This window comes from Oncorhynchus clarkii, unplaced genomic scaffold (assembly GCF_045791955.1).
Source record: "Oncorhynchus clarkii lewisi isolate Uvic-CL-2024 unplaced genomic scaffold, UVic_Ocla_1.0 unplaced_contig_13391_pilon_pilon, whole genome shotgun sequence".
Lineage (NCBI taxonomy): Eukaryota > Metazoa > Chordata > Actinopteri > Salmoniformes > Salmonidae > Oncorhynchus > Oncorhynchus clarkii.
In genome coordinates, this window is record NW_027259988.1 from 1 (window position 1) to 11,290 (window position 11,290).

Sequence of the window (11,290 nt, forward strand, 5' to 3'; positions counted from 1 at the left end):
GCTAACGTTTCAGTTCCTTGCTCAGAACATGAGAACATATGAAAGCTGGTGGTTCCTTTTAACATGAGTCTTCAATATTCCCAGGTAAGAAGTTTTAGGTTGTAGTTATTATAGGAATTATAGGACTATTTCCCTCTATACCATTTGTATTTCATTAACCTTTGACTATTGGATGTTCTTATAGGAACTTTAGTATTGCCAGTGTAACAGTATAGCTTTCGTCCCTCTACTCACTCCTCCCTGGGCTCGAACCAGCAACACAACGACAACAGCCACCCTCGAAGCCGCGTTACACATGCAGAGCAAGGGAAACAACCACAGGCTCAGAGCGAGTGACGTTTGAAACGCTATTAGAGCGCACTAACTAGCCAGCCATTTCACTTCGGTTACACCAGCCTCATCTCCGGAGTTGATAGGCTTGAAGTCATAAACAGCGCAATGCTTGACGCACAACGAAGAGCTGCTGGAAAACGCGAGAAAGTGCTGTTGGAATGAATGTTTACGCACGCCTGCTTCTGCCTACCACCGCTCAGTCAGATACTTGTATGCTTGTATGCTCAGTCAGATTATATGCAATGCAGGACACGCTAGAGAATATCTAGTAATATCATCAACCATGTGTAGTTAACTAGTGATTATGATTGATTGTTTTTATAAGATAAGTTTAATGCTAGCTAGCAACTTACCTTGGTTTACTGCATTTGCGTAACAGGCCGTCTCCGTGTGGAGTGCAACGAGAGGCATGTGGTTATAGCGTTGGACTAGTTAACTGTAAGGTTGCAAGATTGGATCCCCGAGCTGACAAGGTGAAAATCTGTCGTTCTGCCCCTGAACAAGGCAGTTAACCCACCGTTCCTAGGCCGTCATTGAAAATAAGAATGTGTTCTTAACTGACTTGCCAAGTTAAATAAAGATTAAATAAAGGTGTAAAAAAAAAAATACAGATTATCCAAAAATACCGATTTCCGATTGTTATGAAAACTTGAAATCAGCCCTAATTAATCGGCCATTCCGATTAATCGGTCTACCTCTAGTACATTGTAATTGATTGAGTATGGAACACTCCAACAAACTTTTATTCTTAAAATTTTATTAATTTCTTATCATAAAAACACTTGCTCAAATACTTTCACTGTGCTCCTTAATTTCTTTGTGTGCTCCTACATTTTTCAATTTACGAGCACATGTGCTTTTAAAAAATTTTAAACTGTCAGCGTAGAGCCCTGTTTGATCAAAACTAATTTAGTGGATCCTCAAGACCTCCAGTGAATTTGCCTTTTTAAATGGTTCTCCATGATTACTTCCAATGTGGTTGAAATAAACTTGTTGATATACTATGCATTTTATCTGTGCAGACTTTCTTTGCCCAGTTTAACTCCTTTAACTTATGTCTGTGTAATCTGCTATTCATATTTATTTGTGCACTAGTCTGTATGCAGATATTCTTTGTCCCCTATTGAACCCCCCTCTGTGTCTCCAGGTGATCAGCTACGTGCTGCAGGGCCGGATGGACGAGGCCAGGCAGGTTCTGGTGAAACAGGCAGCTTTGCAGCCTGCAGCCAGGGTCATGTTCAAGCTGCTGGACAACCTGCTCATGAAGATGCCCATCTTCAATGTACATAGAAATGCACTATCTGAATGTTTCAACCTCCTGAACAGCACCCAGTTTTAACCACAGAATCAAGTAGAAGACGTATATTATATGTATCTCTATGGTTGTAACTCTAGCGCTCTCTCCTCTATGACATCTTACTGTAGCCTGGTGAGACTCAGACCCTGACAGAGTTTGATGTAAAGTGGAGACACTGGCGCGAGGAGGTGGACCACTGTCTCCAGGACCAGTCCTTTGCCAGCAACCGCCACCTGGAGGACATCTGTAAGGTCAGTGGAACTGCCCAATACCTGCCCTGGCACACTTTACCTGCATCTGTGTGGTGACAGGTACACACATGGTGTACAAAACATTAGGAACACTGTCATAATATTGAATTGCACCCCCTTTTGCCCTCAGAACAGTCTCTAAATTCATTGGGGCATGGACTCTACAAGGTGTCAAACATTCCACAGCGATGCTGGCCCATGTTGACTCTAGTGCTGCCCAGTTGTCAAGTTGTCATGATGTTCTTTGGGTGCTGGACCATTCTTGACACACACAGGAAACTGTTGAGCGTGAAACTCAGCAGCGTTGCAGTTCTTGACACACTCAAAGTGTGCCTGGCACCTATTACCATACCCTGTTCAAAGTCACTTAAATGTTTTGACTTGCCCATTCACCCTCTGAATGGCACATATACACAATCCATGTCTCAATTGTTTCAAGGCTTAAAAATCCTTCTTTAACCTCTCCTCCCCTTCATCTACACTGATTTAAGTTTTTTTTTATTTATCTGTTATTTTACCAGGTAAGTTGACTGAGAACACGTTCTCATTTGCAGCAACGACCTGGGGAATAGTTACAGGGGAGAGGAGTTGAATTGAATGAGCCAATTGTAAACTGGGGATTATTAGGTGACCGTGATGGTTTTTTGAGGGGCAGATTGGGAATTTAGCCAGGACACCGTGGTTAACACCCCTACTCTTACGATAAGTGCCATGGGATCTTTAATGACCTCAGAGAGTAAGGACACCAGTTTAACGTCCCATCCGAAAGACGGCACCCTACACAGGGCAGTGTCCCCAATTGTTGCCCTGGGGCATTGGGATATTTTTTTATACCAGAGGAAAAAGTGCCTCCTACTGGCCCTCCAACACCACTTCCAGCAGCATCTGGTCTCCCATCCAGGAACTGACCAGGACCAACCCTGCTTCGCTTCAGAAGCAAGCCAGCAGTGGTATGCTGCTGGCAAACCAGGTGACCTCAATAAGGGATCATAGCTTTCACCTGGTCAGTCTGTCATAGAAAGAGCTAAATGTTTTGTTGTCAGTGTAGCTACCTGTAGTATACAACGTATACAGTGCCTTGCGAAAGTATTCGGCCCCCTTGAACTTTGCGACCTTTTGCCACATTTCAGGCTTCAAACATAAAGATATAAAACTGTATTTTTTTGTGAAGAATCAACAACAAGTGGGACACAATCATGAAGTGGAACGACATTTATTGGATATTTCTAACTTTTTTAACAAATCAAAAACTGAAAAATTGGGTGTGCAAAATTATTCAGCCCCCTTAAGTTAATACTTTGTAGCGCCACTTTTTGCTGCGATTACAGCTGTAAGTCGCTTGGGGTATGTCTCTATCAGTTTTGCAAATCGAGAGACTGAAATGGTTTCCCATTCCTCCTTGCAAAAAAGCTCGAGCTCAGTGAGGTTGGATGGAGAGCATTTGTGAACAGCAGTTTTCAGTTCTTTCCACAGATTCTCGATTGGATTCAGGTCTGGACTTTGACTTGGCCATTCTAACACCTGGATATGTTTATTTTTGAACCATTCCATTGTAGATTTTGCTTTATGTTTTGGATCATTGTCTTGTTGGAAGACAAATCTCCGTCCCAGTCTCAGGTCTTTTGCAGACTCCATTCTTCCAGAATGGTCCTGTATTTGGTTCCATCCATCTTCCCATCATTTTTAACCATCTTCCCTGTCCCTGCTGAAGAAAAGCAGGCCCAAACCATGATGCTGCCACCACCATGTTTGACAGTGGGGATGGTGTGTTCAGCTGTGTTGCTTTTACGCCAAACATAACGTTTTGCATTGTTGCCAAAAAGTTCAATTTTGGTTTCATCTGACCAGAGCACCTTCTTCCACATGTTTGGTGTGTCTCCCAGGTGGCTTGTGGCAAACTTTAAACGACACTTTTTATGGATATCTTTAAGAAATGGCTTTCTTCTTGCCACTCTTCCATAAAGGCCAGATTTGTGCAATATACGACTGATTGTTGTCCTATGGACAAAGTCTCCCACCTCAGCTGTAGATCTCTGCAGTTCATCCAGAGTGATCATGGGCCTCTTGGCTGCATCTCTGATCAGTCTTCTCCTTGTATGAGCTGAAAGTTTAGAGGGATGGCCAGGTCTTGGTAGATTTGCAGTGGTCTGATACTCCTTCCATTTCAATATTATCGCTTGCACAGTGCTCCTTGGGATGTTTAAAGCTTGGGAAATCTTTTTGTATCCAAATCCAGCTTTAAAATTCTTCACAACAGTATCTCGGACCTGCCTGGTGTGTTCCTTGTTCTTCATGATGCTCTCTGCGCTTTTAACGGACCTCTGAGACTATCACAGTGCAGATGCATTTGTACGGAGACTTGATTACACACAGGTGGATTGTATTTATCATCATTAGTCATTTAGGTCAACATTGGATCATTCAGAGATCCTCACTGAACTTCTGGAGAGAGTTTGCTGAACTGAAAGTAAAGGGGCTGAATAATTTTGCACGCCCAATTTTTCAGTTTTTGATTTGTTAAAAAAGTTTGAAATATCCAATAAATGTCGTTCCACTTCATGATTGTGTCCCACTTGTTGTTGATTCTTCACAAAAAAATACAGTTTTATATCTTTATGTTTGAAGCCTGAAATGTGGCAAAAGGTCGCAAAGTTCAAGGGGGCCGAATACTTTCGCAAGGCACTGTACCTTAGCCAAAAGGAACTCTCTCTGTACATGTAGAGTCCATTGGCTCTGTACCTGCATCTGTGTGAGCGTGAACTGTTTAGGAGCTAAAATAATCTCTTGTTGGTGCTGTCTGTCTCTTCCAACTACTATCCATATGTTCCACCTGTTGATACATTCATCCATCCATGGTTCATCCATACCCTCCTAAATAAGTATCCATCCATGGTTTATCCATACCCTCCTAAATAAGTATCCATCCATGGTTTATCCATACCCTCCTAAATAAGTATCCATCCATGGTTTATCCATACCCTCCTAAATAAGTATCCATCCATGGTTCATCCATACCCTCCTAAATAAGTATCCATCCATGGTTTATCCATACCCTTCTAAATAAGTATCCATCCATGGTTTATCCATACCCTCCTAAATAAGTATCCATCCATGGTTTATCCATACCCTCCTAAATAAGTATCCATCCATGGTTCATCCATACCCTCCTAAATAAGTATCCATCCATGGTTTATCCATACCCTCCTAAATAAGTATCCATCCATGGTTCATCCATACCCTCCTAAATAAGTATCCATCCATGGTTTATCCATACCCTCCTAAATAAGTATCCATCCATGGTTTATCCATACCCTTCTAAATAAGTATCCATCCATGGTTTATTCATACCCTCCTAAATAAGTATCCATCCATGGTTTATCCATACCCTCCTAAATAAGTATCCAACCATGGTTTATCCATACCCTCCTAAATAAGTATCCATCCATGGTTCATCCATACCCTCCTAAATAAGTATCCATCCATGGTTTATTCATACCCTCCTAAAATAAGTATCCATCCATGGTTTATCCATACCCTCCTAAATAAGTATCCATCCATGGTTCATCCATACCCTCCTAAATAAGTATCCATCCATGGTTTATTCATACCCTCCTAAATAAGTATCCATCCATGGTTTATCCATACCATCCTAAATAAGTATCCATCCATGGTTCATCCATACCCTCCTAAATAAGTATCCATCCATGGTTTATCCATACCCTCCTAATTATCCATGTAGATCCTGGTTGGTGACGAGGATGTTCTCCTGGAGTACAAGGAGCTGCTGAGTACCTGGTATCACTTCCTGGTCACCAGACTGCTGTTCTCCCACCCCACTGTCAAGCCCACAGAGCTGCACTACTACGCACAGGTACTTACTACTACACTATACATGATACAGAGTTGCACTAGTATGCCCTGGGACTTGAGTAAGTGTCCTGTCCTATGTGTGTGTGTTCCAGTCTAGCATGCACATGTTCCTGGACACGAGGAGTGTCCCAGAGCCCCTGGACAGCATCCTGCTGGCAGCCTTTGAGTTTGACATCCACCAGGTCATCAAGGACTGCAGGTGAGGAGGAGCGTCTATCGACCATAGAAATACAGAAACCAAAGGAATTCTATTTCTATGGTATAGAACCCAGGGAGAGTAGCTGTGTTGTTGCTAAGGTAACAGTAACTGTTAATGTGGATAAGATGAAATAAATGTGGGGGCTAGACACACAATGTGATTTCCCCTCTGTCACTCATGTAAACTACTGTTCAGTTTCATATGTTGTGATATTTATGACATGTTATTTGTGCTTTCCAGCATTGCTCTCAACAACTGGTGGTTTGTGGGGCATCTGACTGACCTGCTGGACCACTGTAAACTGCTCCAGTCTCACAACCTACAGTAAGTTAAGGACACTACTGTCCCACAAAGGGTTGACATTAACTGCCAATATTGTTCTCATGGTAACATTGATCAGAATCATAGAAAGTGAAGTTGGCGTGCTCAGCTCAAATGTTTGTGATAACAGGAAGTATTTGGGTGCTGGATTCAAAGGGCATACACTTGAAATAAAGGAAGAACCCACACTCAATGAAATATTTAGTGTTTTTGTAGCAGCAGAGGTCAGAACAAACGGAGGTGTTTTGGTGGCAGCCTTCTCATCGTTGACCATAATAACATGTGTTCTCTGTGTTGATGTAGTTTTGGCTCCAACCTGAGAGAGTTTCTACTGCTGGAGTACGCCTCAGGACTCTTCACCCATCACAGGTGAGACAGACCCACTAGTCTGGTTAGTAATAGATTGGACTATATGCATAACTCCCAGTGCCAACATGTCTGTTTTTCTAATAGATAACTGTCACATATATAGTCACGTCTGCAAAACTACACATGCTGAGGTCCACTGTGTTCAGTAGTTATCTTTTCTAGAGAGTGTTGTCGGCTACGCATGTAGGCCTCTTCCCCTGTTTGACCTGCTCCAGTGCTGCTCCTATTGGATGATCGGTTAAGCTGTGCATGATTAACCAGCTATTTCTCTCTGGTCCTCAGCCTGTGGCAGCTGGCTGTGGACTACTTTGACCACTGTCCAGAGTTTGGCCGTGTGTACCTGGAGCTACAGATAGAGCGTGTTCCTCTGGACACAGAGCGCAAGGCCCTGAAGGTGATCAGGATCTGTGAGCAGAGGCAGATGACTGAACAAGGTAGATATGATGCATACACATACATACGCACGCATACTCACGCGCTCTTATCCAAAACAGTTGTCCATCTTACTCTCATGCATGAAGCTCTCACTGAGACCCACATTCTGTCTCACTTCCTCAATCGCAACATGGACACTTACTAAAACACATGTGGAAAATATATTCAAACTCCCCCTGATTTCTGTCATGCCTGTTGTGGATATCACCCCCTAACTCTTTGGTATAATGTGTCTCTCTGTGTTGCAGTGAGGAGCATCTGTAAGATCATGGCCAAGAAGGCCCTGAGGAACAACAGACTGGGCTCTGCTCTCTCCTGGAGCATCAGAGCCAAAGATGCTGCCTTCGCCACCCTCATATCAGAGAGGTGCTGTATGTCTACAGGAGGTTTTACTGATCCTGACCATGTGACCTGTTCAGGAATGCTGTTTTTATTTGCTGGACAGTCGTCGGCCTGTTTTCAATACTTAGAAAATTCCTTCTTCCTTCCTCCTTTCCTTGATGTAACCACTGATCTAACATGAGGGGGTTTATGAAAGCTACGTAGTGGAGTCACCACGTTAGATCTGGAATTACTTCAAGAAGGGCAGCAAAGATGTCCCCCCATGACATCTGCTTCCACACCACTAGCTACCAGACCACCCTGTAGTCACTCACTCTCTCGCTCCCCACCCCCCGTGGGTTTAACCCTGTCTGTATCCTAGATATACTGTGTCTCTCTGGTCTATAGATGTATCTCTTTGGTCTGTATCCTAGATATACTGTGTCTCTCTGGTCTATAGATGTATCTCTATGGTCTGTATCCTAGATATACTGTGTCTCTCTGGTCTATAGATGTATCTCTATGGTCTGTATCCTATATATACTGTGTCTCTCTGGTCTATAGATGTATCTCTATGGTCTGTATCCTAGATATACTGTATCTCTGTGGTCTATAGATGTATCTCTATGGTCTGTATCCTAGATATACTGTGTCTCTCTGGTCTATAGATGTATCTCTATGGTCTGTATCTCAGGTTTCTCCAGGACTACTGCGCCAAAGGGACCTTCTCTGATCTGGACCTGATTGACAACCTGGGTCCAGCCATGCTGCTCAGTGACAGGCTTACTTTTCTAGGTATGGGGTGCAAACGTGTACATACACAGACATGAAGGACTGTGAACACACAAACAAGCCAACACTCCTTGTCAGGGCTCTAAGCTGTCCTGTTATACAAGGAGCACGTGTGCTAAGTTGAAAAATATAGGTGCACACAAAGAAATTCAGGAGCACAAATCTAGATATAATAAATTTAGAATTGTACGTTTTTCTAGGCACACTGGTGCTCTTCAATATAATTCCAGGTCGCACAGCAAAATATTTAGGTGCATATGCCAGTAAAATGGTCGCACTGTAGAGCCCTGCTTGGTCTTGCATGTTAACTTGACATTCAGTCAGCCACATATCACTCACACACACACACACACACGCGCACACACACACACACACACACTGGATCAGACGCATGATACATTTTGGCCTATCTATTAAATGATTTACTCTCACGTAGGAGAAAAGTGGTCCATATAAGGCTGCAGTCTGTGGCCTAATGCGGTTGTAACAGCTGATGATAACCTACAGCTGGGGAAAATGTAACGTGAGTGTAATGTCTCACTTTACAATTAGTCACTCATGAAGGCAGAACTAACTGTTCAGTGACTATGATGTATATAATGTTATCTTGTTCTTAAACAATCAAGTGGAACCACAGTGTATTTACATTTAGGCCATACAAGTTCTACCAGTGCTGTAGCGAGTAGAATGAGAATTCAATTTCTAAACAATTCTACAGTGACCATATTGGGTGTCCCAACTGGCATCCTGTGTGACTGATAGATGGTTCTCACATCATTTCTGGGAATTCGGTGCACTTCTCAGTTCTATACTTAAAACTGTGGCAAATACATTTTACACCATACTATGTCATTGATACTGTGTCTGTGTAACCAACGAGAGAGCATCATGTGATTGATACTGTGTCTGTGTAACCAATGAGAGAGCATCATGTGATTGATACTGTGTCTGTGTAACCAATGAGAGAGCATCATGTGATTGATACTGTGTCTGTGTAACCAATGAGAGAGCATCATGTGATTGTATCCATTAGTTCATTCTGTTCCCCTCCTGTCCTGGGTCATATTCATTAGGCACCATTTACAGAAGGAAACAGGATGGACTACCTGAACTTGTCCAATAAGAAATGCACGTTACCGCTTTCTGTAGAGAAACTGTTTTTGCTACGCTTTGCCTTGATGGTTGTGATCCTGTTGTCTGCAGGGAAGTACCGTGAGTTCCATCGGCTGTACGGCGAGAAGCGTTTCTCGGATGCCGCCAAGCTCCTCCTCTCCCTGATGACGGCCAAGATCGCCCCACATTCCTTCTGGATGACTCTGCTGACCGACGCCCTGCCCCTGCTGGAGCAGAAAGAGGTCAACTGGCCCACAACATTAACTTCCATCCTTGACTTAATGTTGAAATGAACTTCTTTCTACTTACCTAGTGTGTAGCATATTCCATAGATTGAATTTCCCTTTTTTTGGTTTACTAACTAAATATGAACTGCAAAACATCTTTGTAATCTTAAAGAAAATAGATTAATGGCATATTATTGTCAAAATATAATATTTAAATTAAGAGATCTCCTTACCTTATTGATTCCTATCGGATCTGTAGGTCTGAATATATGCTCGTAGTTTTGTAGATGGTGGCTCTTTAGGCTAATAGCCTTTTGTTGCAGTCAGTTGGCTAATCTCTGGGCTTGTCCTCTTGCAGGTGATCTTCTCTGCTGATCAAACTCATGAGCTGATGTTCTGTCTGGAGGAGCTGACCTCAGGGAAGAGTGTTCCCACCCCAGACAGACCCATGCAGGTACTGGGTTACACACCCCCTTACCCTCTATCTAATGTCGGTTTCCCTTTCAATCTCCTAATACACTGTTTTATAATATGCTCTAATCTCTACAGTTGCTTAGCCCGGGGTTAGCAACTGTTCACACTGCACTAAGAGCCTCGTTAGCCCAGGTTAAGCAACTGTTCACACTGCACTAAGAGCTTCCTTAGCCCGGGTTAAGCAACTGTTCACACTGCACTAAGAGCCTCGTTAGCCCAGGTTAAGCAACTGTTCACACTGCACTAAGAGCTTCCTTAGCCCGGGTTAAGCAACTGTTCACACTGCACTAAGAGCCTCCTCAACCCGGGTTAGCAACTGTTCACACTGCACTAAGAGCCTCGTTAGCCCAGGTTAAGCAACTGTTCACACTGCAGTAAGAGCTTCCTTAGCCCACGGCTAATCGACTATTCACACTTGCACATTCTAAAATGGTTTAACACCAACCTTAGCCCAGGGCTAAACTGGCCCTGCTCCAGAGAGGGGTTAGCACAGACTTTTCATAGCTAGCCAATCGCACAGTTCCATTGTCACCTAATTTGAATATTGTATTCCAGAAAAGTGACTGTTGGTTTCATTAACATCAAGTATTATATAATTATGAGAAGGGCTTACCAATAACATTTTCCAAAAGGATTAATTCAAGGTAGAAAGTAGTAGTTGGAGCACTCAACAAAAAAAACTGATTTATTTTAGCTGTTTTCTCGAGTGCTCCTTTCTACTTGGAATTAGTCCTTTTGGAAGTTTTTCTTGGTAAGCTCTTGTCATGATTTGTCATTGTTGTTTAGCAGCCCTCCTTTCCTGTTTGCTGAAGCGTGAAGAACCAGTTGCACCATATTGAATATGGAATCACTAAAAACATTCTGATGAGGATGATCCATTAAATGTGTTTCCCTGTGCGTTTTCAGGATGAGGACATCGAGACGACAAAGATTGAGCTCCTGCGGCTAGCGCTAGCTCGTAACCTGGCCATGGCCATAGTGAAGGAGGGGACAGTGGAAATTTGACCAACACTTATCTTTTTATACTGTACATAAAACAAATCAAGTCTGATCAAAATGTGCTATTTGATAATAAAGAAATGTTTTCATTATTTGAATTTGATTCTGTGGAAATGCTTGACATGAACACTGGCCTGGATTCAAATGTGCATTGTCGACAAGCACACTGCACTGTCAACAATTTCCTTGACATTCGCTCAAATCAAATTCACAGTAAACGCTGTGGATGTCGGCAGAAGTATGACCTTTAAGTCAACCTGATTTACTAGCGTAAGGTATGAATAGAGAA

General features: G+C 42.8%; 1 protein-coding gene across 1 annotated transcript; it reads left to right on the forward strand.

Moving 5' to 3' along the window:
* Positions 1-1,428: 1,428 nt before the first annotated feature.
* LOC139401018 (nuclear pore complex protein Nup85-like) lies at positions 1,429-11,058 on the forward strand (the record flags this gene model as incomplete). The annotated part of the gene is made up of 12 exons (XM_071145543.1): positions 1,429-1,615; positions 1,759-1,881; positions 5,621-5,752; positions 5,844-5,950; positions 6,191-6,274; positions 6,575-6,640; positions 6,923-7,074; positions 7,324-7,441; positions 8,091-8,191; positions 9,392-9,543; positions 9,887-9,982; positions 10,909-11,058. Coding segments are annotated over 12 exons (1,417 nt in total), but the record flags the coding sequence as incomplete, so codon positions are not given.
* Positions 11,059-11,290: the final 232 nt, after the last annotated feature.